This window comes from Solanum dulcamara, chromosome 11 (genome assembly GCF_947179165.1).
Source record: "Solanum dulcamara chromosome 11, daSolDulc1.2, whole genome shotgun sequence".
Taxonomy (NCBI): Eukaryota; Viridiplantae; Streptophyta; class Magnoliopsida; order Solanales; family Solanaceae; genus Solanum; species Solanum dulcamara.
In genome coordinates this window covers 60526277-60554057 of record NC_077247.1, presented here as the reverse complement: position 1 = coordinate 60554057, position 27781 = coordinate 60526277, and the positions used below count along the sequence as shown (strand labels likewise).

General features: G+C 34.1%; 4 protein-coding genes across 5 annotated transcripts; 2 read left to right on the top strand and 2 right to left on the bottom strand.

Moving 5' to 3' along the window:
* Positions 1-3256: 3256 nt before the first annotated feature.
* On the top strand, positions 3257-5064 carry LOC129874562 (uncharacterized). 2 transcript variants are annotated; one of them, XM_055949859.1, is made up of 2 exons: positions 3257-4036; positions 4979-5064. In XM_055949859.1, the coding sequence occupies exons 1-2, from the start codon at positions 3570-3572 to the stop codon at positions 4983-4985; spliced, it is 474 nt and encodes a 157-aa protein (XP_055805834.1). In that variant the 5' UTR covers positions 3257-3569; the 3' UTR covers positions 4986-5064. The 2 variants fall into 2 exon arrangements, with proteins under 2 accessions (XP_055805834.1, XP_055805833.1); XM_055949858.1 differs by lacking the exon at positions 4979-5064 and adding an exon at positions 4640-4818.
* On the bottom strand, positions 4918-7205 carry LOC129874561 (auxin efflux carrier component 8). The gene is made up of 6 exons (XM_055949857.1): positions 6654-7205; positions 5705-5885; positions 5525-5610; positions 5271-5428; positions 5127-5203; positions 4918-5030 (listed from the first exon to the last, which is right to left on the bottom strand). Exons 1-6 carry the CDS (start codon positions 7159-7161, stop codon positions 4964-4966), a joined length of 1077 nt encoding a protein of 358 aa, XP_055805832.1. The 5' UTR covers positions 7162-7205; the 3' UTR covers positions 4918-4963.
* A 6344-nt stretch (positions 7206-13549) lies between these two features.
* LOC129874563 (probable pectate lyase P59) lies at positions 13550-15833 on the top strand. Its single transcript, XM_055949860.1, has 3 exons — positions 13550-13867; positions 14390-14799; positions 14925-15833. Exons 1-3 carry the CDS (start codon positions 13680-13682, stop codon positions 15662-15664), a joined length of 1338 nt encoding a protein of 445 aa, XP_055805835.1. The 5' UTR covers positions 13550-13679; the 3' UTR covers positions 15665-15833.
* An 838-nt stretch (positions 15834-16671) lies between these two features.
* LOC129874560 (FACT complex subunit SSRP1) lies at positions 16672-24355 on the bottom strand. Its single transcript, XM_055949856.1, has 16 exons — positions 24247-24355; positions 23483-23668; positions 22595-22700; positions 21652-21788; positions 21398-21481; positions 21186-21280; positions 20993-21101; positions 20756-20842; positions 20587-20679; positions 20259-20456; positions 20028-20173; positions 19795-19939; positions 19537-19635; positions 19273-19446; positions 17367-17445; positions 16672-17176 (listed from the first exon to the last, which is right to left on the bottom strand). Exons 1-16 carry the CDS (start codon positions 24298-24300, stop codon positions 17049-17051), a joined length of 1920 nt encoding a protein of 639 aa, XP_055805831.1. The 5' UTR covers positions 24301-24355; the 3' UTR covers positions 16672-17048.
* Positions 24356-27781: the final 3426 nt, after the last annotated feature.

Sequence of the window (27781 nt, the reverse complement as noted above, 5' to 3'; positions counted from 1 at the left end):
TTCTCCAACTTCTAGAAATGGAAATAAGAATGATCATAACAGTCAGGATAGCACTATGGCTTTTGCTTTTTATTACTCGGGTGCGACCCTTTTCCGGACCCTGCTAACGAGGGATACTTTGTGCAACGGGCTGCACTTTTATTACTTGTGGCTTGTTATAGATGTCAGTCTCAAAACAAGTTGGTCTAAGTGTAGTCACACTGTGTCACTAATAGTCTTACTACCCTGCATATGTTTTTAGTTTTCGATGATAATCAGATCCATGTCATTTGTTTCTGTCATATAAGTTCAAAGCCATTGAAAATGCTTTAGAACCTTCTGCTATTACCTATTATTCCCCAACAAAGGAAAAACGAAAACCTAAAGCCTCCTGTTATGATGAGTTACGTCCAGATCTTGTTCAGAGGCTTATATGTTCTATGCAACATCTGATATCAGCCACTCTTTGGTGCTCTTAGAGAGACATGATCTACGCTGCTCTTAATATAATTTGCAATGATCAGTTTCCAGCCTTCTGAAGTATTGGTGTCTCATTCATATTTGAAACTATTAAGAACATTAGTAGCTTCTTCGCTGTTGATTTGTATCCAACTCCGTGTTATTCAGAGGCTATTAATTATGTTCCTTGCAGCGTCTCTTTACTCTCTATGGGCTGCTCTTTGCTATCTTCATCCTGGAAAAAGCTACTCTATATGGCTTGTTTTGCCTGCAATTTGCAACAATCGATATGGATCTATTTATAAGTTTCACCATTTCTGTTGATTGCTAATACTTTTGAAACCGATATTCTGATCTTCCTAATTTGTATTTACAGGATGTTGTTATGAGATATATGTGAGAGCTGTTATGCGGGAAGAAGCAAGGAAGCAGGCAGAAGGAAGCACATAATGCATATCACTCTGCTTTTGCATTTCTTCACTGCCTTTATTCTCCAAAACATGGGGAGAATGGGATAATGAAGGTCCATTATCTTGATACTAGGTACATGAAACTCGTATTTTGACTTTTGTTTGGGTTGGTGATGTGAAAATAAGATGGCTTCAAACAGTTGAGGCTGCATTCAACACCAAGAACTTTGCATGCAAATTTTGGTTTTATTTGAACTTGATGTTTGAATGCTCTAAAATGTATGTGATTCCTGGTGAGATTTTCTCACCTTCAATTATGATGCTTTCATTTAATGTTTCTGTCGCTAAAAGGACCTTCATATCTTGGGAGTAGGGGTGTTCACGGTTCGATTTGGATCGGTTTTTATTTAAAAAATAATCAAACCAATTGAGTCGGTTATTCAAATTGTCAAACCAAACCAAACCAAACCAAACTATATCGGTTTTAACTATTCGGTTTTTGTCGGTTTTTATCGGTTTTTTCAGTTTTTGTCGGTTTTTAAATCACCTTGTAGACACTAGTCACTATTTGAATTTAAACTTATTTGAAATAGTATTGCCAAGAATAGTCATTCCTAAAACTAAACTCAGGAGCATAATTATTCTTAGCAATGATGATATGAAGTCCACATTTTGTTTACTTTTACTTTGGGTCCAACCATGCAAGATGGACTCATTTCATTAGAAGTCCATCAAAATATTTTGACCCAATCTAGTATAATTCAAAAGCATGGCCAAGATTAAGAATATAAAAATTCAATATAAATTGTATTTTTTTCATAAAAAAATTAAAATACACACACATATATATACAAATTTAATTTTTAAAATATGTATATATAAAGTCGGTTTGGTTCGGTTTTTTTGGTTTTTTTTAGACTTGAAACCAAAACCAAACCAAATATAGTCGGTTTTTAAATTTAAAAACCAAACCAAATCAAACCAAATAAATGTCGGGTTTTTTTTCCGATTTGGTTTGGTTATCGGTTTGGTTCGGTTTTTTGATTTTTCATGTTCAGCCCTACTTGGGAGTAATTTTGGTTTTTGGATGCACCAAGGCAACTGCTTCATATATTAGTCTGTTCAGCTAATTTGTAGTGTCCGTCACATCTACGCTAGTGAATGATGCTAAATCCATGTTATTTCTTTTGGGGAGATAATCTAATTGCTAAATGAGATTGGTCCCAATTCAAGTAAATATTGGCCATGAGTATATGTCAACAAGTCCCTTCTTGACATCCAACAAAACAAAGAAGCAAATCTTTAAGAATTGTGATGGAGTGGTTAGTATTTTTTTCATTCTTAATCAGATGTTGCGTGTTCGAGCTGATAAAATTTTATGCTATATGCGCGTTGCGTAAATATTTTAAAATATAATAATTTTTAATTTGAAAATAACTAACATGAATTATTATTGACTCAGAAGTGCAAGTGTAATCATATGTAATATTTGATTTTATATAAATACTTGTTGCTAATAAAATTTTATGATAGTATGCCGGATATTTTAAAATATAATAATTTTTTAATTTGAAAATAACTAATATGAATTATTATCATTGAGTCAGAAGTGCAAGTGTCATCATATATAATGTTTGATTTTATATGAATACTTATGGCTAATAAATTTACGGTAATCTACCGATACAATGAAGATTAATAGAATATGTGGCGTGTGCTGAATTAATATTTGTGCTAATTAATTAAATTTTAAATTCATAGATCAAATTTGAACCTAGTATTAAAAATAATGACTCTATTTTTAGCTATAATTTGCTTAGCATATTGCAATCTTTTTTTTATATTCCTCTCTAGTTCAATCTTGCAAAATAAGACGATTTTCATTTAATCAAATACAATTTCAAAAAATAAGGATGCATAAAAAATAATTTTTAGTGACAAAAAATAAATCTTCTTCTATGATTTAAATACGATAAACTGCTCTATTTTCTTTTATTAATATCTTGTTTTTCTATTAAAGAAGTCAAAATAAAATTTATTTAGTTTCTATTTGGATGAAATTAATTATCTTCTAAATTATTAGAATTTTGTCCACAATATTATTTTTTGTTCAATATTTTTTTGTTAATTTCAAAATTGTTTATTTATGTGAATTTAAAAAAAACATTTAATATTGAGATTAATAAGAATAGTTCCAAATTATCTTATATCTAAAAAAATCATACAGTTGAGATTAATAAATATAGTTGCAATTGAACAACCTGGAAACAAGAAGATGCTGCTGTTATCGAGTGTTGCAAGAGGAAGGGAATTAAAAAGACGAAAAACCCCATGAGGGATTGAGATGTCAATACGCTATTGGATAGAACAAACTAAGGTACATTGTATTTCAACACCTACTGCTTCTAACGTGGGAGCAAAATTGTTGTGAGAAATCACTAAACAGTTTCACTATACATTTACTATATTGCCCTTTTCCGCCATCTGAAACTGTTCAATCAGTGTTAGGGTTTTGGGAGTTCTGCATCTCTTCGCCAGTAAACGAAACAGCACCGCAGACTGCAGAGCAGGATTTGAAACCCTAATCATGGTGAGACATATCTTCATGTTTGCTCAATAAGAAATTTCCGCCTATATATAATTTGAAACTTTTCAAAATCCGACTCTTTTTAAACTGGACACTAGCAATTAGCAAAGGCTTTTCGGCCAAATAGTCTCAGGATGCGCACCAAAGCAGGTGCTTCAATGGCAAAATCATTCGACACACAGAAGTACCTGAAGAAAGTCGGATTAGGGAAAGAAGATTATCACTTCTGGAAGCAAGTGGGAAAAGCTTTGCTTTGTACTTACACTCTGTTTGGTGTGGCGTGGGTGTGGAATGAAACTTCGCCACTTGGTTGGTGGACCTTAAAGCCACGGCCAAAGGAAGAAAAAGAACTAGCACATCTTTACGAACGCCGGAAATTTCCATATCCAGGCGACGAGAAGGCCATGGAAGAGTTCGTTGCCAAAGGTGGGATGATTGGGACTACCATTGGTCCCAAGGGAATCATTGAATCTGATAAAGATTCATACAATTATCAGAAAGCATTGCAGGATAAGAAGGTTGACCAAGAAGCCTTCAAGTTGTGGACGAGGATGAGGAATGAGGTCATTTCTGAGCTTCAAGAGAAAGGGTTTGATGTAGAGTGAGTTAATTACTGTTAATCGGATTTGCTACTCTAATGCTTATACCTGAATTGCATATTTTGTGCCTCCCAAATTTACTATGTATTATGTATTCTGTAGTTGGATGTTTTACTGTGGGGAATTATGGAATAAGGTTTTCACTATTTTAGCTCAATCAAGTGTTATCACGGCTGTGGTGGACCTTTGCCATTTATCCTACTTTAATTTGCAGAATGTAATTTCATCCCTTGTCAAAGTTTGAGTATTTACTTCAGTCGTAGTACTTACATTACTACATATCCTTTTTGGTTTGCCTCTTTTACATCAATTGATATGATGCTATACTTGTGAATTTATTAGTTTTGTTGTTCAAATGTGTGCTGACTATCTTAAAGTTTCTTGACCTGGATCACCCCCTAGTTGTTCTCTTTGATAATATAGGAAATCTTTTATGGTAATCTCATGTGTTTCATTTCTTTGTTTTCTTAAGTAAACAGTTGTAATCTTGAAATTGTTATATCGTAGTAAAACCTGTTTCATTTGTATGGTTGTTCCCGTTTTTACTCATATTGTAGCTGGTTTAGTTATCTTGTACTTAGGCTTTCTGTAATTTTGTGTTGTAGAGAACAGACAATGACATGCTCTCATCAATACCGTTCACGTCATTCTCCCTCTCTGAAATGTTTGAACTCGGAGACTATTCATTGCTGAATTTGGATTTATTCATGCATGCTAATTGCTATCTGATGTTTCAATACAATAAATGAGTTGGTAAGATAAATTGACACACGTTTATCCTTTATTCTTTTATACAAGAACTATAGTCACTAAGATTTTTGCCTTTTCTTTATCATAACCCTCTACAGTTGAATGTTGTTAGAGAAGAGCAAACTGTATCTCTGATGAATTTGTGAATAACTGCTAATAGCCATGACCATGTCTGAGTTTCATATTTCCAACAGGAAATAGTATGCCAAAGCAATTGGTATTGCAATCAGCATGCCAAAGATTACCCTGCAAACAGAATGAAACCACATCAGAAATCATATCCGCTTAAAATGTTCTTAGTGGAGGAGTTAATAGTTTTGAGACGATAATTGTATCTGGTACCCTGTACTTAAGATGGTTGGATGTATGTTATACTCCTTGGCAAACACAAAAGGAACGATTCCTTGGGGAAGGGCTGCCTGCAGTAGAAAGTACAGCATTGAGTACTCTGCCATGAATTGACAACAGAAAACAATGTAGTTTCACCTGCACTATTGCCAATCTAAACAATTTTCCCCTTAGTCCAACAGCAATAGATGAGATTGCCATGAGAACAGGTCCAAGAACAAACTTCAGTGCCATTGCTAATATCGCCTTTTTGGTTCCGCATGCTATAATACTAGCTTGGGACGCCATGAAAACACCTGTTGAATTAATGCAATATTAGTACTGGCCATTTTTTCGTTTTTCAGTAATTCTCAAGTAATTCATGTGATGCATGCTTATTTTCTGTTGTGTACCTATGCTAAACATTGCCATTCCTAGTCCTCCATCTGAGAGTATTGATATTGATTGTTCAACAATTTTTGGCAGATTGACTCCCCACCTGCACTTCATTTTGTGTAAAAAAAATAAGTCCAATGATTTTAACTGTGGAGTTAAAGTAGAAGATAGGTTTTGTGTTTCTATAGAGGCTTTACCTGAAGTGTATGCTTGACCAAATAATACCGGCCAGAGTTGCATGTGTATTAGGATTTATTATGAGCTTCCTTCCAACTGTTAGAAGAATTAGCATAATCGTTTTCTTCCTTGGGGATCTGTCTTTTGCTTCCTCCTCACCGTCCTCTTCTAGTTCTGGTTCTCCAGGGACCTCAAGCTCAACTTTCAATGGCAGAAATTTATGTAGTAAGACATAAGAGCATGCATAATGATGTTTGCGTAAATAGTTGACATGTTGGAATGGTCATATTATTTAAAATTTACTAATTGCAACTTCTAGTGAGCTGTTCTATTTTTCTTTCTTCTTTTTTTTTTTGTTGGGGGAGAGTGGGGTCTGGGGGGTGAAGGGAAGTAAAAATTCAAGCTGGACGGTTGCATAATATAGTACTTTGGTTAGTTTGGTACTTCAGGGACCAATTATGGCTACATTTTTCACTGTTGAAGGGGTTGTCTTAGCAAATTTCCTGTTTGTTTCATTGAGTGAGTTGGAAGTATTTGTCTCTCACAAGTAGATGAATCAATTCATTGTGGTAAAGCAAACTTGTATTTCATTGGAGACTGTTCACCTCTTATTTCTTGAGCTTTTGCTGCCAAACTACATTAATAAGTTTTAGGATTGGCCTATGTTAGATGAAGCAAGTTGATGGTTCATTCCTCTAGTTTTGAAAATGGAAACGGAACATTTGATAAATTGAGAGTTGTCATGCTTCACGGTATCACATATTAGTTTATCTAGATATCATATGATACAGGCTAATCTTTGTGGGCCCCAGAATAGGATTCTTTTTTCACTTATCAAATTTACAATATATTGCTTTTTGGTTCTTAACAGTTAAAATTAAAGAGCTTTAAATAGGTTCTTTTACATGGATGCCATCCAAATAAATATTCTACATTTAGGAACCATAATTCTGTTATATGTGTACATACCTGCTACTGCTGATGGTGATGTCACATAAGATTCTTTTGTTGCATTGAGCTCGAACAGGAGTAGGAGGAGGTTGTACCAAACTAAACTCTGTAATGCAATTAGCTGCGCTAGTAGTTCTGCTGCCGCACCACCAAAAATGGCCTTAATTAGTGGGATCCCCAAGATTAAGGTGTTTGGAAGGGTGGAAACTGAAAGACCTGTTATGATCCAAGTCAGGCTTCCTTTGGGCTTCATTTTGGCAAAAACTGCCAGTAGAAAGACAGCAAGAAATTTTTGAATGACATCTGCTAGTAGAAGCTTCAGGTTTACTTTGTAGAGGTTACTTCCTGATATCACTTGGAAGGACAATAAAGGTATTGAAAATTTCGCCACAAACTTGTTGATGCCAGAGCATTGCTCTGGTGAAAAGAGTTTCCCCCACCTTACCGAGATATAGGCTAAGATCATGACAACATACAAAGGTATAGTGGCTGCCACAACATGGTAGACATCACGTAGGGATACCATGGTATTTCTTCTAGATTTCCGTATGTTGAAACCTTGGTAACATGGCCTTTTATGCTGTTTGGTTTGCTTTATTGGCATATGATAGGAAAGTGACCTCTACATCTTTCTGTTGAAGCTTTCTGACTAATCTTTTTGAGTTTTATCCCAGCATCTGTTGGTTTTCATCTTTGAAAGTATTTACTAACCTAAGGCTTTGTAGGTTCACATACATTGCAGAAAGTAATCTGCTTTTTCTGTGTGTGCGTCTCCCCTGATATTACACACCTTTTTTTAGGCTGAAAATTTGATATTACTGATGTTTACCATGCTCAAATGCCAGGTATCTAATCTTGTTTAGTTTAAAAAGTTAATTCTAGTTTTCTTGATCTGGTTAATCCCTTTTTGCTTATATGCTTTTGCTCATTTCTTCATGCGGCCTAGGTGTTAGCCTATGCCTATCTCAATAGACGGAAAATAGTAAGCTATACAAGCTTTAATTTGTCTCCTGTTTTGTGCCCCACATGAACTTTATTTCCCTGTAAGATTTCATTTAGGAAGAAGAGGTATTTCACTGCACTTTATATGCAGTGATCTTTACTGCACCAAAATGCCTTACATTTCGAACTATTTGTCTTTAACTTTGATGGCAGCAAAATTCAGGGGTGAAAATCTCTTAAGTTTATCCTACCTAAATATTCATTTATGCAGTTGGATAGCCTTTAGCTGCCAGGTTATCTGGAAAAGTAAGCTAGGAGAATAAAGAAGTAAATTGCAAAAGAAGTAACTGACTTGGTGAGTAAATAACGTTTCTGAAGTAAGAATTTTTGCTATATATGGTCAAAGTTTTGGAATAAGTATTACAGGGTTTTGCTTTTTGAGGTATGAAATTTTCACTGGCCGAGTTCTGGTGCCTCTTTATTCTTATTATTATCATTCTTTTTTTATTTTTGGGAATTTCTCCACTGTTAAACTCTTGAAATATGGGGAATCTAGCCAAGACACACCTACTAAAAACCATAATCTCTTTTCCCCCTTTTTTTATTTATATTTTTTTCTTCTTCTTCTTTTTTTTTGGGGGGGGGAGTTGGGGGGTGGCCCAGTGGTTTGGGCTGGGACTTCTATGTTGGAGGTCTGAAGTTCGAAACTGCTTGTCAAAAAACAAGGGTTTGTCTTCTAGGTCTAGCTCGTCGCACTGGGCTTGCCTAGTATGGGTTATCTCTCTTGTATGGTTTGTGAGTTATTGCATAGAAGCGGGCGGCTACGGGTTTTCTTGTCATCAAAAAATGAATTGATTGATATAATATTCCTAATATAACTTTTCCTGATTCTCTATGTGATTAGCATTTGAAATTTTTCTAGGTGTGGATCCATGATTTAGGTTTTGGTTCAACCTATAAGGTTCTTGTCATTAAATCCGTTATATTTTTTAAGATTATGGGGCAACTTTGGTAGAGTATTGCACATAAATTTATGCTCAGCGTTGAAACTATTGAATTCATATGAACCGACAAAATGAAGCTGCATCTGCCCCTGAGGGTAAAAGGGTGGTTTGATTTTCTAATGATGATGATTTGCAGTTGTGGATGTTTATTGTGATTCACTAGTGGTCGACTGTTCATATAGTTTTCTTCTTTCTGTTTGAGACTGTTTATATTGTATGCTTCGCTTTTAACAAGTAAACTATTCTTAGAGGTAAGGTTAAGCTTAGCACATTCTTTCCTCTCCGGAAAATATGCAGATCACTTTTTCTGAAAAATGCTCCTTTTTGAAATGGTTTTCCCTTGTTAAAGAAGCCTTCTTAATATACAATTGATTAGTAAGTATTTGAGATAGTTTAGAGAAAGTACTAGAATAGAAGATTTCCACATCTTTATACCGTACAAGACACTTGCAAATTGCAACACAAATACTCGGTCCCAGTTGGAGAGAAATTTATGTGTTTTTAAATTGCTCCTGTAGTCATCATGATATTGGCGCTCGCAATTAAATATTTTTATATATTTAATTAATTTAACAATAAGATCTAAATAAAAGTTCGCGGATTCGTTCAAATCCCTTGTTCCCCGATTCTAATTCTACCGAGAAAAGGTAAAAAAAATTGAAAAAAGAGAAGCACTTAATAATCAATTGTAACTTTTTTGTAGCGTCTATTAATTGGTATGGAAAAATATGTTCTCATTCTCTTAATTTATTTTCTTGTGTTTGATGTTTGATAAGCAAGTAAAAAAAATTCAAGAATATTTATGTGTAATTTTAGAAAACACAATCTGGCGTGGATGGAATGGGGAGTGATCAAGTAGTGAGGGTTAATGAACTTGAAATGCAACTTGTTTTTTCTATTAAACTAAAAAAATTATTTTTCTTATTTTTAACGAATTTGTTTTTCATTAGGAGTATTTCCACTAGACAAACAGTTCATTGGCCTTCTCAAATTTATAAATTGAGATCTTTTGTTCTGTATTTGCCTTCGTGCTTTAATTTGTACTTGTGGGAAGTCACGAAGAAATAATTATAGACATCCTCAGCAGGCTATCTGTGAATCTCTTCTTCGATTCAAGTGTGTTTCAACCTTACTTTAAAAAGAAGCATCTCAATATTCATGTCAAGAATCAAACTTCCCCAAAACTACTTATTGGCCAAGCGTACAGAAGTAGAACTTCTTACTTCTATTCTTCTTCTTTATCATCGTCGTCTAAACTTGTTAAGGATATACGTAAACTTGATTGTCCTTCAAGCTTTAAACCTATTCATAGTAGAGTCTGTTGTTGTTGCGATGGTTTGTTTTTTATCGGGATTTGGCGTACTAGGAATGAGGTAGAGTCACCCATACACTATTGTTATGGAACCCCTCCACAAGAGAGTCAATAATACTTCCAAGCCATGTAGAAATTCCACCGCTAGATGAATATATTTATGGATTGGGATATGACTCTACTAGTGATGACTATAAGATCCTTAGGGTTGATACGTATGAAGAAATCCACGACGAAATTCTAGCACTTAAAAGTGGCTCCTGGAGAAAAATTGAAGAAACCTCAAGTAGGATGAGTTACACTAACATATCTTATAGGGAATTATGTTTGGCATTTGTACATGGAGCATTTCATTGGATCGGTTCGTACCCAAGGGATTGTGTGGTTTCATTTAATATCTCAGATGAGATGTATGGAGAGATACCGTTGCCAGAGATTCCGTCCTCCCCTAGACTCTTTGAAGAAATGGGTGTATCAGTGTTGGGAGAAAAACTTTCCTTTTATCAGAAGGATGAAGATTTTGATATATGGGTACTGAAAGACTATGGTATCAAAAAATCTTGAACGAAATGGATCACAATACCAAGTTATGAGGTTGTTCGTGATACTGTCATCATACCATTATATAGGTTTTCAGATGATGAAGTGCTACTTAGCTACTTCAATTCGATTGGAATGGTATATAGGACATATAATGTATCACTTGAACCAAACAATCGATTATTGCTTCTTCATTGTGATGATATAGATGCAAGAAGCATTCAGGATGGTCTTGTTTATACAGAAAGTTTGATTTCTCCAAAATTGGGTCACTAAATAATGAGTTGACCGTCTAAAATAGTAAGTATGAATCTCGTTACTGAATATTACTATGTGCTCATATAAGATCGAGGAACTTTTTTCACCCTACAAATTGTTATTCTTATAGTTTCATCTATTGCTTGAGAATTTTTGGTTCCAAAATTTATTTACCTACAATTTGTCTTGCTTATTGATTTTTCTCATAGAAGTGATGGAACCATTTAAATCGATAAAAGAAAAAAGTACTTTTAAAAAATTTTGAGTCGCAGAACTGTTAAGATTTATATTAAATCAAGAGTTGAATTATATAACGATAAGTGATTTGATGAAAATTTTAATTTTACAAACTCGTAAAGAGTAACTATCATCCCAGTCAATCTAATATGGATGCCTTGGACCTATATGCCAATAACATGCATGAAGCTTATAATTTGTAACAAAGACACAACTCAAAAGCAAACAGAGAACATAGAAACTTTAATTAACAATTGAAAGCAAATTAAAAAACAAAACTACAGTAACAATAGAACAATAACTAGAACACGATTATCTAGAATGATAAAGAGAGCAGAAGGAGAACATAGAGTCAAGAGGGAAAAATCAAAGAAGGACATGAGAATGAGAACACGATTATTAGGGATATGTATGGTATGGTATATATATACCGAATTATCATACCATATTGAATTTTTATATTTAGTATGATATATGGTATATATTTTTTTTTTAAAATTGTATTCGGTACAATATTTGATATTTAGAAATAACATACCGAAATACCGAATATCATACCAAAATATATAGTTACATAAATAACATATATATTATTAAAATACTAACAAATATGTCACCTAGTATTAGTATAAACTAAACGTTTAATAGTTACATAAATAACATATATATTATTAAAATACTAACAAATATGTCACCTAGTATTAGTATAAACTAAACGTTTAGAAGTTAGAACTTTGACTATTCTATTTTGATTGAAATTTATTTTAAATATAATTGATTAACAAAAGGAGTTGTTTGTACTTTCTTTTAAATATATATTTCTGCATGTGTAATGTGTTAGTATGATACAAATGAGAACATTTTTTGAATTGTTGAACTCATAATACTCTATTATACGAGTATATATTAGTCAAAGTTGAACAAAACTACGGTTACCGATTTACCATACATCAAAATATCAAAATTGATCTTCAAAATATCGAACCATAACGAATTAAATTGGTATGATAATGGTATAATAATTTTAAGAACCGAATACCGAAATTACCATATCGAAGTTTCAAATACCATACCATATCATGCCTACCCCTAACGATTATCTAGAATAATCGATACAATTTTTTTTATAAAAAAAATGGCAAACACAAGAAATCAGTCAAATATCACGTTTCCAAATCATGAAATTACATAAGGTAGCAGCAAAGATGGTGCATCGCCTATTTATCGTTCTCTCTCGGGAGCCAAAACAAAGACGCCTACTACCTACTGTATTGGACATTCGACCAGGCATTCTACCTTTGTCGAATCGGAACCAACACCACTGCATTGCGATCGAACAGTTGAGCAGCCGCCGGCCAACCTCACAACCCTTTGCGAGTTGGTAAGAAGTCAGTCTTGTTTGGTGAGACGGAATTGGACAAAGAAATTAAAGAGAGTGCTCGACCGGAACAACGGCCAACAAAGAATCTTTCAAATATAGTGGTCTTCATTTTTTTGTGCCCCATAAGAAAAGTCTTTAAAAATTGCCCTTCCTTCCATTTTAAATAGCGTAAAAGTACATTTTTAACCCTTTACACCTCAAATATTTTAAACAACTCTCCAGGTTCAATTGCCTCTCAATTTTTCTAATTTCTTTTTTCATTTTTCTCTTTTTTTATTTTTCTTTTTCTTTTTAAAAAATTTTTTCTTTTTTTTTCTTTTTTCTCAACTTCTATTTTTTCGCTCTACAATGGAATCTTTATTGCTTTAGATAAAATCGGTGAAGAAGCTGAATGACTTCGAAATTTTTTAGAAGACATTACATTCTGGCTCAAATTTGTGGAACCTATATGTATATATTGTGATAGTCAAGCAACAATAGATAGGGTAGAGAGTGTTATGTACAATAAAAAATCTCATAACATATGACGAAGACATAATACCGTGAAACAACTACTTTCTAATGAAATTATCACTATTTACTATAGGACATCTAATGGATCACTTGAGTTAAGTAATCGAATATGGCCTCTTCATTGAGATGATATAGATGAAAGAAGCATTCAGGATGCTCTTTTGTTTATACAGAAAGTTTGATTTCTCCAAAATTGTTGTCACCAAATAGTGATTTGATCATCCAGAATAGTAAATATGATTCTCATTTACTTAATGTTACTATGTGGTTATGTAACCTCCACAACATTTATGCAGATGCAATATTATTCAAAATTTCTACGACTCTTGAAATGCCCTAACTTTCTTAGCACGTTATCCCTAACCCCTTCTTCATTTAATATCATATGAAAATATATATGTAGTTTGTCATCTACATGTAATGCATGTGTCCCCCGGAATTCCATAGGTACCTCAACAAATATAAGTGTGCGTATAAATAACTTATTATTAATACGTATATAAAGAATATCAACCAACTAATTAATGTATTTAGAGGAAGAGTTAATCTTCGGACATTTTTGGACCATAGATATTATTATTAACCAACCATGCACTTGTATAAGCTGTTTGCCTTTGAAAGATAATGGCTATGCGCATCTTACGCTATTTGTCCATTGGCATTTATTTTGTATTTAAACAACATTTTTTCATCAACAAAAAACACATCTCTTTACGTTGTTGCTTTTTTAGGCTACAACAGAGGGTCTCACCTCTTAAAAAGACAAGGGTTTGACCCAATTAAGACCTTCTTTCATATTTTTTTAGAAAAAAAAAACAAATTTCTTAGAAAAACGTTAAATTTTTATAAATCTTTAAATGGGAGGAACTAAGCTGGTATATTTGTCCCTGTTACTATTTTCCACATTTTTGGCAATAAATGGTCACATTGGTGATTTTGATGAGGTGTGGAGGAGAAGAGCCCAGGAAGCAGATGAATGGGCCATAAAAGCCTATAAGCCCGACCCGATCAATGTCACCCTTGCATTTGCTAAACAAACTGCGGAGTACGTCAATTAATTCCCTCCCTCTCTAATTTCTATTTATTAAACGGAAAAAAGTCAAAAATATTCTTAACTTAAACAAAAAAAATGTCATAGTTAATCATTGGGTCCAAAAATGCTCATATTATTATTACTTAATTGATTAAAAATATCATTTTATTAATAAATGTGTTTTTTTCCATAAGAGTAATTCCAAAATACTGTTTTTTGCAATAACTTGGTTTTTTCCAATTTTTTACAAATGTATCTGCAGTAGTTTACTCTATATATGACATCATCATAATTTAGAGAGTCAAACAGCTTTTTAAAATTTAATATTAAAAAGATTAAGAAAATGATGTTCTTAATGATGTTCAAGATTAAGAACGTTTGATCCTCGTATTTTCTAAAGACAGTAACATATACTTTTTATGTTATAATGCAAAAAATATCTTTCAAAATCCATTCTAGCGCCAAAAAAAATTGAAATCTGGCTAAGAATATAATTCCTCAACTTTCTAATAAAAGTTAAACACTACAAAACAGGGCCATGAAGGAATTAAAGGAAGCGAAGCTGGTAACAAATGGAACAAGGAGGGAATTAAGAGGAGGCAAAAAATACAACGGGCCTTGCTTAGTGACCAACCCAATTGATAGGTGCTGGAGATGCCAACCTAATTGGGCCGACAATCGGAAAAGGTTAGCTGATTGTGCAATGGGCTTTGCAAAAGGGACCACCGGCGGAAAAGCCGGCAATATCTACGTCGTCACGGATTCTTCCGACGACACTAGCAACCCTAAGCCGGGAACCCTCCGTTACGGTGTCATTCAAAAGGAGCCATTGTGGATCATATTTGCTAAAAGCATGACCATTAGGCTACACCAGGAGCTCATTGTGCAAAGCGATAAGACCATTGATGGCCGTGGAGTTAACGTTCACATCGCAAATGGAGCAGGTATTTATTGAGTTGGCAATTAAACATTTATATTTGCTTAATGGATTTTCTCATCAATACACGCACTTATTATCAGTTTCAACATTTCTATCTGAATGCATAATTATTTATTTATGTCTGGACAGGTATCATGCTCCAGTACGTGAAGAACGTGATCATCCACAGTCTCCGCATTCACGACATCGTGATGGGCAGTGGTGGGATGATCAGAGACGCGGTGGACCACATCGGACAACGGACACAGAGCGATGGAGATGGTATTTCAATATTTGGTTCGTCGAATATATGGGTGGATCATGTGTCAATGTGGAGTTGTTATGACGGACTTGTTGATGCTGTGGAGGGATCCACTGCTGTTACCATATCGAACAGCCATTTCACTGATCATAATGAGGTGATGCTTTTTGGTGCGAGTGATAGTTCTTCAATTGATCAAAGGATGCAAATTACTGTGGCTTATAATCATTTTGGAAAGAGATTGATACAGAGAATGCCAAGGTGCAGATGGGGTTTTATTCATGTTGTTAACAATGACTACACACATTGGAATATGTATGCAATTGGTGGTAGCCAACATCCCACTATTATTAGCCAGGGTAATCGTTTCATTGCTCCTCCTGACATGTTCAAGAAAGAGGTAACAAAGAGGGACTATTCCCCAGAATCAGTGTGGAAGCAATGGTCATGGAGATCACAAGGCGATCTATTCATGAATGGAGCATTCTTTGTTGAATCTGGAGATCCAGATTGGACCAAGAAACATATTGAACTTTTTGATGGGGTTGCATCAGCCTCAGGGGATCAAGTCACTTGGATTACAAGATTTTCAGGGGCACTAAATTGCAAGCCAGGACAAGCTTGTTAGACAGTTAATTGTCCTATGCATATTATCACCTAAGCAAATCATTAACATCATATATGGTCCTTAAATTTACTCTCTTTACATTTATTGTATCAAAATTCTTTGTAATTTTGAACCGTTAAGGACTACAAAAGCAAAACGAAATTAAAAAATGGCGAATTCATACCAAGCTGTGCAACTCTGTGTCAATGTTATTTTATATTTTCTTCTGTTTGGGAGGGATGTTACTCGTTTTTCCGTAACTAACATTTGCTTTAAGAGGAGAAATTCTAGTGAGAGCTAGTTGAAAGCAATTAGATGAGGTAAATGATATTATACCATTACCATACCAATTTAATTCGATATGGTTTGTTATTTTAAAGTTCGATTTTGATATTTTGCGGTATGGTAAATCGATAACCATAATTTTGTTCCAATTTCGACTAATATATATTCATATAATAGAGTATTATGACTTTGACAATTCCAAAAATGGTCTCAATTGTATCATACTAACACATTACACATGCAGAAATATATATTCAAAAGAAGGACGACAGCACAAAACATCCTTTTACACTTGAAATGAGATGAGGTAAATGCTATTAGTTAGGCAAGAAATCCATCCCATACAAAAGGAGATTCCTCCAAATTAGTCCTGCTTACCTCCTAAACACAAAAACATCCATCAATACTAATTGATATATGGCTTATAAGACTCCAACAATTCTTGAAAACGTGGCGAAATGTTATGTTTATAATAGAGAAACTATACTCACATCTCTTTTGAAAAATTGGATGGGAGATGATTTGATTTCCAAGTCAGATTTTTAAAACTTGCTGCCTTCCACAAATTTCACATTCGGCTGGAAGGTGTTTCCAACAAATTTATGGGCTGCAATAATCATGTAAAGGGCGTGGACAGATCTACAGTGTTACTTGTGTGTTTCCTTTAACCCAATACCTATTGCACGGAGCATGTATTAGTATTAAATGGTTCGCTAGATACCTATAAATGTCTGCTAAATCAATTGATAATAACAACATTAATAGGAATACATAAACTTTAAACTTCAAATCCTAGATACACATCTGGTAAAAAGCGCACAAAATTATAGAACTACCTTTTCATATCCTGAAAACACAGGTTAAGGAGAATTTAAGTGGCTCCTACATTATGCTGCTACACATAGAGCGATATTTAGAAATACTCCAGAATACCACGAACAATTATCTTCGTTATGCTGTTGATTAAAAGTGCCTCACATAACCTATTTCTCATCTGCCCCAAAACTTGAGCTTCTCATAAACTTTAGCAGCAATGACTTCCAACTACGAACCACAATTGATGATTAGGCACGTCGACCTGCTAAGTTCCCACTCTCATTCAATCTAAACGATTTTGCACTTAGGAACTCCCAGATTCATTCCCTGAATCCATGGCAGTCGGCTGAGGGTTCTTGTAATCACTGATCTGTTCGCTGTAGCGCTTCTTATCTGCCTTGGCCATTGCCTCAAAGGGTTCTTTCTCCTCAGCTGCAGAATCATTAATCCAGTAAGTGAGCCACAATAAATGTATCAACTGCCCTTAAATATAAAATACTTAAAGAAAATAAAAACACAAAACAGACTGCAACAAACATGACCAGCATTGTACCAACAGCCTTTAAATATAAAATAATGAAGCAAATAAGACAAATACCAGAATGCCACAAAAATAACCAACCTGACAACTTATTCCATCTCTCTCCAAGAACCTTCCCAACGTCAGTGAAGCTGATTCCAGGATTACTTTTCTTCACATTCTACAAAAATAAACGGAAGGCCAGTGAATTGAACGTTACAACCGTGATGAGTCTAGAAAGGTATCTCAAAGCAAGAAAAGCACCCCAACTCAAAAATGAAGCAGGTTACCATACAGTGACAGCATGTGGTTGCAATTTCCAACAAACCAGAAGAATTATAATAAACTTTGTTAAATGAGGCCTTGGGCCTAACTCACACCCCAAAAACTTAGTTCAAAAGGAGGAGGATTGTCACCCAAGCCTCATAAGGAGACCACCCATCTTATTAATAACCAATGTGGGACATGGTGCAGCTTCATATTACCGAGGACATGACTCTAGATAGGAAGGTATGGAGGTCGTCTATTAGAGTAGAAGGCTAGTATGAGTGGAGTATTGTCTTGGAGTGCGTGGTTTAGGCTCATTACTGTCTATCATAGACTAGTCATACCCTTGAAGTCCATGTCATATGTTGTGTATTGTGTTTAGATTATCTCATTATTTCGTTGTTATTATTGCTTCCTTCTTGTAACTTTACACTGCTTTCCTTATTATCGACTATGTTTTTCATTGTTTTCTTCTTCATTTACGTGGGTTTGATGCACTTGATCCGAGAGTCATTCAAAAACAGCATCTCTGCCTTCGAAAACAGGATAGTGGTAAGGTCTACATACATTCTACGCTCTCCAGACCCCACCTAGTGGAATTATATTGGGTATTTTGTTGTTGTTGGACTTTTTCACTCTTCAACACCCCACCTCACACCTAAGGCTTGACATCTGAAGCGTAGGCAATTTAATTGGGGGCCCAACATCCGGTGGGATGGGTCTTGCTCTAATACCAGGTAAAGAAATGGATCTTAAGCCTAACTCAAACCCAAAAGCTAAGCTTAAAGGGAGGAAGATTGTCCAAACCTTATAAGGAAAGACCACCCAAGCAGATTAATGACAAATGAATACAGAAAACTATCACAATGATAAACAGATAAAACAGGTACACCAATACGGAAATGTTTCCTAAGGCCTTCAAATAATCACCATTACCACTGGGCAATTACACTCTCTACAAACATATCCAATCAACTGCTTTAAGAACATCCACTCTCATCACAAACCTTTTGCAAATAGTGAAATCAAAAAGATAATTAATCTGAAAATATAACAGTGTTAGATGCATTTTAATTCCCAGATTATCATCTAATCGAAGGAATTAGAGAGTTGTGCATAAGCCTACTCATGATCTGTTTTTAAATTTGATTGTGAACTTTGTTTATTAGTCCTATAGTCGCTATATAGAAAGACATCCAACAGACAAATTGCTAGTATGTCCGTTGTTAAATTATTATTTTTTTAAAATGAGAAACATACTGTAATCAACTCCTTGTTAAATTTGTCAAGAGAACGAATGCTGGATAGATCTTCTTGAATCCACAGCCTGGGTTTCCTTCGTGATCCCTATTTTCTTTTCCACCTCCGAGCACTCTACTATGTAAGGCCACTAAGTCTCTCAGTCAACCCTGCACTAGGAATAAGCCCTTTTCACTTGTAGAACAGAAGGCTATGTCTGTCTTGGTTCTTATCCATCCATGTCTTTGTCCTCAATGACTCAGAATTTGTTAATTTAGGAAATGAATCTACTACCCAGAATGCATTGGGTGCTTTTTTTTTTGGATGACCCGCATTGGGTGCTTATTTTTATTCATCTGATGGGAAAAAAGACTTTGTTTCCTTCTAAATGAACATTATATTTAAAATTAACTCTCAACACAAAAGGCTGGGATACAGAGCACAGAATCCGGGGAGAAGTCATAGATTTACTACGAAGGCAAGCCTGTAACAGAATACCTACCTCCCTTTCACTCTGCGAGAAGTACATGAAAGCACTAATCGCCCTCTTCGGAGCATTTGGATCCTTCTTTTTCTTCTGTTTTTTCTTCTTTGATCCATCATCATCTGCCTTTTTCCTGCTTGTAGATGGCTTTGACACAGTAGTCTCCTTTTTTGGCTTCTTCTTTGCAGGTTTCTGAAGCCACCATACATGAATGTCAGCTCATATTTTTCCAATTTGTAAATTAGAACTTGAAAATATATAAACGTGAAAGGGCAATTATACCTCCTCCTCACCACCACTACCACTGGCATCAGATTCATCCCCTCCAGAATCATCAGTAGGAGACCCTCCATCATCCTTATCGAGGATAAAATCTTCGTCCTGAAAAGGTTATGAATGTCAAATGGCATTTCAAGAATTTCTGACAGCACAAAGGGTAAGCAAAAGATACTACAATCCAACAAGACACTCTTCAGGATGAGCTAGAGAAAGACGACCATGGAGTTAAAGAAGATGGAAATTACAAATAGGCATCGTTACCTCTTCATCACTGTCATCCCCACCCGCTTCATTCTTAATACGCTCAAGATGTGGATCAACAGCATCATCGTCATCATCGGGCAATACAGGAACACCTTCTGTAGCCCGAGCTTCATTAAGGTTCATTATTTTCAGACCCTTTCCACTGCATTCTCAATAATTGTGTCAGAAAGACGAAGCAGACTTGTTAAATGCAAATTGAGAGAGAAGAAGGCTTGAAAAGTAAAACTAACCTGATGAAATCGAAAAGATTGTGGTACTCATTCCTCTGGATATTCCGGAAAAGATGTTCTTGTTCAGTTTTCAGTCTGATGAGAAGATCAAAGTAATGCATGTTGGCCGTGCCCGCAGCGTGCCTCTCAAACTCCACATAATCAATCTAATTGCATAATGAAATAGGTCAATTTTTCAAGAATGAAGATGTATCTCACAAGATTTTGGGCTTTACAGCAACTTGAATATACCTCCTCATGCAGTATAAGAGTTGGAGGTTTAGGTAAAAAGAAAAAGCTCTTCTCAAGAGGATAGAGGAGTCCATCTTCAGCCTTCAATGAGGACTTCACCGCATACCCATCTTGACTGCTACGGAACTTCCCTGGTTTAGTGACTTTGGAACCAGACAAGCCGCGTAAAATTTGAGTAAAGATGTCATGGATAAGACCCTGGTTCATAAGTCAAATAATGCTAATAAGTAAACAACATCAAACACGTGAATGCAATGAACTTGCATTTCTTTTTTCACAGTTGATGCAAATCCAAATGACTTGAAACACAAAAAAAAAAACTAATTACCTTGTAACTCGTTAGTAGCCTCTCCTTGTATTTCGTATTTAAAAGATCTTCGCTTAAAGCCAGCGAAAGGTCTACCACATTGTCCGTCTCAAACTGGTAAGGCAAAAAGGCAGCAGGTTAATACCAAAAATAGGATGTACGTCATTATCCAATATGCATCAAACAATACCTGCAATACAATGTGCGGATACAAAGTTTGGCCCTTCCTAATCGGAGGATCAAGAGTGATGACTACTAAAGTGTGTGGTTGGTTATGCTGCAAAAGCAGAGAAGTCATTTTCATTCATACATAGCTCAAAAGTTCAATGAAGACGATTTCAAAAGGTTGCATGAAGGAATTAAAAGGGGTAGGCATAAGTAAAACACTGATGAAGGTGTTAAATGGGGGATTGAACATAGAAATAACCTTTGGCAACAAAAAAATACGGACTACGCTGCTGTACTGAATTTTAAAGTCATTTGCTTGCCCTTGCAGGCGCAAGAATGAGAGATGAAGCTCAACATTGTAACGACCCCTGCAGCATATGGGCACGTCAATCACTCTGAAGCAAAAAATAGTTAACAATAATAATGAATGACATGAAAAGCGCTTAACCAACCTTGGAGTAAGTATTGCAATGCCGTCAAATGTGACAACAGCCTCCTCACCTCCGGCACCGACATCAGCCATTGACATGATTTTGTCCCGAAAAACCTAATAGGTACAATCACATTACTCAAATTTTACCAAAAGAAGTTATCATGTTATGGAAGGGATCAATGATCCCCTCCAATGAATTCAAGCAATTGAATTGATACGCCTTTTTCTTACTTGAGCAGGAGGTCGGTTTTCATCACCAACAAATTGAGTGTTTGAATTAGGGATATGAAAGCTGATTTCCATCAGTGAGTCTTTCTGCAATCAATAAAAGTGTGGCTTACTAAGAATAGAGTGGCTTTCAAGCATTAGTCAAGAAATGTGGCATTCAAGTATGATTGGGCATGCCAACCAAATTAGGAACACATCATTGTCAAATGAAAAAAAAAAAAAGAACTCCTCAGCAATCATTGAGGACATTAAGTAACCTCATTAGCCCCAGTTGTATCATCTACATGGAACTCCAACATGACATCATTTTTTCCTTGAAGCTGTGTTTGAGAAACATCTGCTAATGATATTTCAAATGCTTGCTTAGAACCAACAAGAAAAGCAAGCATATTCCCTGCAAAAATGTAAAGCAGAGTCAAAAATGTGTTCGTGTGCACATTCCAAATAAAATTGTTGTTCCAAGAGACGATCATGTTCAAAAGAGTATACCAAAAGAAGAAGAAAAAGTAAAGTAAATATCAAACAAAAAGAAAGAAATATCGGCACATACAGGTGGGAACAAATAAATTACATCATTGTGCCCGCACTTAAATGTCACATATGAATTGCCAAACTCGTGGAACACAGAACCTGTTTAAAGTAAGGTAAATAACTCATGGAATAAAGAAGTTGGTGATTACAAGTAGTCTAACACCAGAAGTAGCAAGGATGGGATCACATGCTGGTAGAGCAGTTGAAAAAGGATTATTATTTTTTTTGTGGGGGGGGGGGGGGAGGGGGGGTACTCTTCTCCTTTTGGCCTTTATTTTTAAAATTCCTCCTAACCTTCAGCTTTCCCATGTGTATCTTTTTTTTTAATTAAAGAGGCCCTTTGAAGATTGTGTAAAAGCAATAATGTCATTAACAGTTCACCATGTAGACAGAAGAAATACTATGATAACAGCTCCTGTCAGTATTAAATCTTGCTTACATATAAGATCTGTTGCAAGATTATTAAAAGCAATATGTGCGGTGTGAACTTTAAATTTAGACCACTTGCTTTCAGCCAGTTAAGTTGAAGACATAAAAAATCAATCAATTATGTGTATAATTAAGGTTAATTTCAATTACAACTCATTTACACCAGAAGAAAAAACACATATGTCAAGATAAGAAAATCAGGGAAGCCAGTGAAATAAAGAAGAAAGCAAATCTCCCAACCATTTAGATCAACTTCTCCCCAATTTTTTCCACTAATTGATAGCTGCTTTTCCTCTGGAGATATCCCGCACGAATTCTGGAAATAGGTGGTCAAACTCGCAACATCCTGCAAATAAGTAAATACACAACCCAGGGACATCAAAAACTGATAACACAAGATAATAATGCATGAATGTGCCCTATCCCACAAGTTCTCCAGCTATCACATGCATTGCACAGAGTATAAACTTGTACAAAGAAGTTAGATATGGACAGCTTCTACCAGTATCTTAATGAAGAAAACCACTTTTCTTTGGCTTCAATAAACATAGAACTTTGCTCCCCTTGTTTCTGTTTTCCTCACAGCCTGAAATTACAGTAGTGGAACTGTGATACTAAGCACTTCCAGTAGCCAATTCCAAAGTAGATCTCTGTTAGGCATCCAAATTACCCATAATTTATTTTATTTTTTTGGTTTCCCATCTGGTGTCCAATACCTGCATTGGGGCTCGACTAAATCTAGATTTGGACCGGAAGTCCCGCATTGAACTCCTTAACAAGGGTGACTCCGTACTCACTCAAACCCGAGACCTTTGGCCAAGGATGAAGGAGTACTCCACCACAACCCTTGTTGGTCACCCCTAATTCAACTAAGTTACCAGTCATCTGTAAGATCGATAACCATGACAAAGCCTGATGTATCAATTCCCTGGTTTTCCTTAAATCAAACTATTCTTAAGTTTCTAATTACCATGTACTGCGTAACCTAGTACTAAAATTTCCAAACGTATTATGGCTAATCGTCTGTGTCTCTCCCCATTGGTTGAGCTGTTCATATTCCACCACACCAGCAATGAAATAGTCAAAAAGCTGATAAAACTGAAACTTGCTAAAAGCATAGAGACTCACCTGGTCACGAAAGCCAGTAAATTTGTAGTAAAGACCATCCTTAATCCGCACACCAAGCTGATTAGATCGAGGAACTTTCATCCATGTAAGGCCCACTATATCCTCCTTGTCAACTTCCACAGCCTTACCACCACCTTGTTTCTTCCATAATATACCTCCAGACTGAACCTTGAGTTGCCCTGTATTCTGCATTTCTCAGAAATTTTCTTTAAAAAAAAGTTTTATCGTCAACAAAAATGCAAGGCATCTACCTCGAAAATTAGTTATTTCTACTAAGGTAACATTCACACTCCCCTTTGGCTTGTATCTTACAAATTCTTTTGTTTTTCCTTTTCTTTTGTCCAAACAAATCCAAAACAGATGGAAATATCCCATAACGACACTAAACTAGAATTAAAAACTAATAAAAGCACTAAACAGACAGAGCAAAAAATTAGGGTTTACAATCACGTTAAAACAAATTCATCAATTTATAGAGCTAGGGTTCAATAACATTCAACAAATTCGTCAATTTATAGGCTAGGGTTTCAAGTGTCCACCTAAAACAACAAAAACGACGAGATTATAACAAAATGGAAAGAGTTTTAGGTTTTAAATAGAAATTGTTACAACGATTTCAGTACAAACATGATTTAGGGTTTTAAACGTGCAACTATGGGAGAAGAAAAAAAACATATGGAAGGCCAAATGAAAGTCGGAATTAAGCAACGCAGAGAGCAAAAAGAAAAAAAGAATCTAGCGAGAAGAGAGTAAGAACAACTTACGGTGCCTCCACGGCCGCCGAGAGAGATGTTGTTGAACTGGTGACCGTCCGTCATTGCTCCTTAAGAAAAAATGTACACTGCTGTAAGCGAGGAGGGCTGAGGAAATGACTGTATATATAGATGCACAAGCATCAACTTCCTCCCGCGCGAAAACGCATTACACGGTTTGGGACTTTTCGACCCGACCCGATCCGAATCGGTTGTTTGTGACTTGCTTCCAATAAAATTTTATGCTGCGCGTTCGGTAAATATTTTAAAATATAATAATTTTTAATTTGAAAATAACTAACATGAATTATTATTGACTCGGAAGTGCAAGTGTAATCATATGTAATATTTGATTTTATATAAATACTTGTTGCTAATAAAATTTTATGATAATATGCCGGATATTTTAAAATATAATAATTTTTTAATTTGAAAATAACTAATAGGAATTATTATTATTGAGTCAGAAGTGCAAGTGTCATCATATATAATGTTTGATTTTATATAAATGCTTATGGCTAATAAATTTACGGTAATCTACCGATACAATGAAGATTAATAGAATATGTGGCGTGTGCTGAATTAATATTTGTGCTAATTGATTAAATTTGAAATTCATAGATCAAATTTGAACCTAGTATTAAAAATAATGATTCTATTTTTAGCTATAATTTGCTTAGCATATTGCAATCTTTTTTTTATATTCCTCTCTAGTTCAATCCTGCAAAATAAGACGATTTTCATTTAATCAAATACAATTTCAAAAAATAAGAATGCATAAAAAATAAATTTTAGTGACCAAAAAAAAAATCTTCTATGATTTAAATACGATAAACTGCTCTATTTTCTTTTATTAATATCTTATTTTTCTATTAAAGAAGTCAAAATAAAATTTATTTAGTTTCTGTTTGGATGAAATTAATTATCTTCTAAATTATTAGAATTTTGTCCACAATATTATTTTTTGTTCAATATTTTTTTGTTAATTTCAAAATTGTTTATTTATGTGAATTTTAAAAAAGATTAATATTGAGATTAATAAGAATAGTTCCAAATTATCTTATATCTAAAAAAATCATACAGTTGAGATTAATAAATATAGTTGCAAACCACCTTTATCACAAAAAAATGCACTTGAAATTATTATTTTTATTAAAAGTATAAAAATTTAACAAATCTACAAATTAATTAATAAGTAGAGAATACATGAAATGGGAGAGAGATGAGAGGATATGCTACGTTTGTTTTTTTTTTGGTCAAATAGAGATTTTATTTATAACATACTAAGGGAGCATTACATTATTTGCACATGTTTCTACAGAGAGAAGATATGTTATGTATAGTTCGTGGAGGTTTCTATAAAAAAGACTTATTGATTCTAACAAACAGATCACAATTACAGGTAACTGGGAGTATACCGATGGAATGAACGAAATACGAACAGTTAACATAATATGGTCATAGATCTTACGTTGTAACTTGATCATGAGCGAATTTATTGATGTTGCATCCGCTTCTCACAGTTGCTCTTTCCACACCTCCGGATATCTGGTGTCAAATTGTCGCCCCTTTCCTTATTTCTTTGATAGTAGAAAGAGGACGTGTTATGTGCATTAGATGTTTTGAAATTTTTTGGTATCTTTTAATTGATAACTGTAACTAATTATTAATTAATCTAAATATGTATTATTTTTTGTGATGATGGCATGTGATAGTTTTTGCCTCTCCTATTATAGATTGATAGAACATAAACATGCAGTGAATATAAAAATACAAAGAAAACTACTACCATTATTATTAATAATAATAATATTTAATAATAAAGTAAAATGAACTCAATCATATTCTTTAGTTTACTTTGATATTCTCACTTGGAGCTTCAATGCATTCATTCTGTAAATTACTGTTTATTTTCGTTTCTTCAATGTCCATCCACTTGATATCTCTTCTTACCAAATTATTTTTTTCCTCCCATCTCTCACCAATTTCTATTCAACAAAATACAACACTAAATAAATAAATAATATGGCAAAAAAAATCAATAATAGCTTGTTGATACATCATGACTTTTATTTATTAAAACTTCAAGGAATATAGTTTGTTCATGCGTCCTTTTTCAATTCTGTAATTGTTATGTGAGAATGTGGTTTGAAACAATTCTCTCTTTATTTATTTAGGTAATTTTAGTTTTTCAGTATTTTATGATGGAAGATTCCTCTGCTTAGTGTTTTGTGGAATTCCTGTGGCAAAAAAATTTCACCTATGTAATCAATCGGGATTTTTCTGAATAAAGAATCAAGTGATATATCATAACATGTTCAATTTTTTTAAGGCAAAAACTTTAAGCATAAAAAACGTCACAAAGAAAAAATGAAAAATTAATGATACTTACTGATTCTAAAGTGACTTTTTTGGGTATATGTATTGTAATATATGAATACTCGAAAGTGCAAAAACAGAAGAAAATATAGATAGTCAATCCTGTTTTCTTTTATCATACATAGCCAAATCAACCTCTTCTTAATCTTGAAGCATTGTCTGGAACAATTATAGATATTTTGTAATCATCGCAACTTCAATTAATATTCATCAGTTTGCAGAAATCACCCCATGATAATATTTCAAAATAATAATAAATGCATACATATAAGAAAGAACGACATAGAATATTTTTATTCCTCTACAGTTTTTTCGATATCAAATAAGAGAAAAATTTGTGTATAAATATAAATAAAAATTGTGTGTGATAATGCATGATGAAAATGTGGAATGAAAAAGTTAGGCATGAGTTTTTAATGCAGTTCTTTTTCTTTTTAAAAAGATGGGGTTAATTGGTTGGTTTACTCTTAAAACTATTTTTTAAATAATTGATTCTTAGGTTAGTTTTTTCTTCCTAAAGTTTAGGAATCACCCACGTATCAATTTTATTATTACCTTTTATTAATTTTATATTTTATTTTAATTTTTGAATATATAGATAACTGATTAAAAATTTGTAAAAAGAAACGTATTAGGGGAGTTATGGTGCATATGGTTACATTAGTATTTTTCAGTTTTCCTTTTTTTTCTTCGTTTTAGTGTTGGCAATTTTTATTAGTAGATTTTAATTTTAATAATTCATTAATTCTATTTTTTATGGTGTTGATACGTGGCACTTTTGTCTCTCCTATTATATATAGATAGGTTGTATTTTATCACACAAAAACTTAATAGGAGATTCCTTTTAACCTAGTAAGTGACATATATTATGGAAATTTAAAGGTAGGGGTAAGATTGGACACTCTTTTTGGACTTTATTTGTAAGATTATATTGTTGTTAATTCATGATTGCAATTTTTTCAACAACAAAAAAAAAGTTTAAAATTAGCTAATTTATCTATGTATAATAAAGTGATGGTCAACTTTCTATAAGTTTTAGTATTCCATAGGTTAATAATCTCTAAACCTTAAATCATAACATTTCTAATATTGAATGAATTATCAGTTCACTAATTGAATAATTATTCGAGAGATTGTAATACTTTATTCTTTTTAAATAATTAATATG

What these genes read in the sequence shown, in the direction of transcription:
- LOC129874560 (XM_055949856.1), bottom strand. Translation starts at nt 24,300, where the DNA reads ATGACGGACGGTCACCAGTTCAACAACATCTCTCTCGGCGGCCGTGGA. An exon ending in ATCCGCACATTGTATTGCAG is followed by an intron (nt 20,680 to 20,755) that starts GTATTGTTTGAT and finishes TTGCCTTACCAG; the next exon opens with TTTGAGACGGACAATGTGGT. An exon ending in GAGATGGAATAAGTTGTCAG is followed by an intron (nt 17,177 to 17,366) that starts GTTGGTTATTTT and finishes ATGATTCTGCAG; the next exon opens with CTGAGGAGAAAGAACCCTTT.
- LOC129874563 (XM_055949860.1), top strand. Translation starts at nt 13,680, where the DNA reads ATGGGAGGAACTAAGCTGGTATATTTGTCCCTGTTACTATTTTCCACA. An exon ending in TTTGCTAAACAAACTGCGGA is followed by an intron (nt 13,868 to 14,389) that starts GTACGTCAATTA and finishes ACTACAAAACAG; the next exon opens with GGCCATGAAGGAATTAAAGG. An exon ending in TCACATCGCAAATGGAGCAG is followed by an intron (nt 14,800 to 14,924) that starts GTATTTATTGAG and finishes ATGTCTGGACAG; the next exon opens with GTATCATGCTCCAGTACGTG.
- LOC129874562 (XM_055949858.1), top strand. Translation starts at nt 3,570, where the DNA reads ATGCGCACCAAAGCAGGTGCTTCAATGGCAAAATCATTCGACACACAG. An exon ending in GAGAAAGGGTTTGATGTAGA is followed by an intron (nt 4,037 to 4,639) that starts GTGAGTTAATTA and finishes TTTGTGTTGTAG; the next exon opens with AGAACAGACAATGACATGCT.
- LOC129874561 (XM_055949857.1), bottom strand. Translation starts at nt 7,161, where the DNA reads ATGGTATCCCTACGTGATGTCTACCATGTTGTGGCAGCCACTATACCT. An exon ending in ATCACCATCAGCAGTAGCAG is followed by an intron (nt 5,886 to 6,653) that starts GTATGTACACAT and finishes TGCCATTGAAAG; the next exon opens with TTGAGCTTGAGGTCCCTGGA. An exon ending in TGGTCAAGCATACACTTCAG is followed by an intron (nt 5,611 to 5,704) that starts GTAAAGCCTCTA and finishes AATGAAGTGCAG; the next exon opens with GTGGGGAGTCAATCTGCCAA.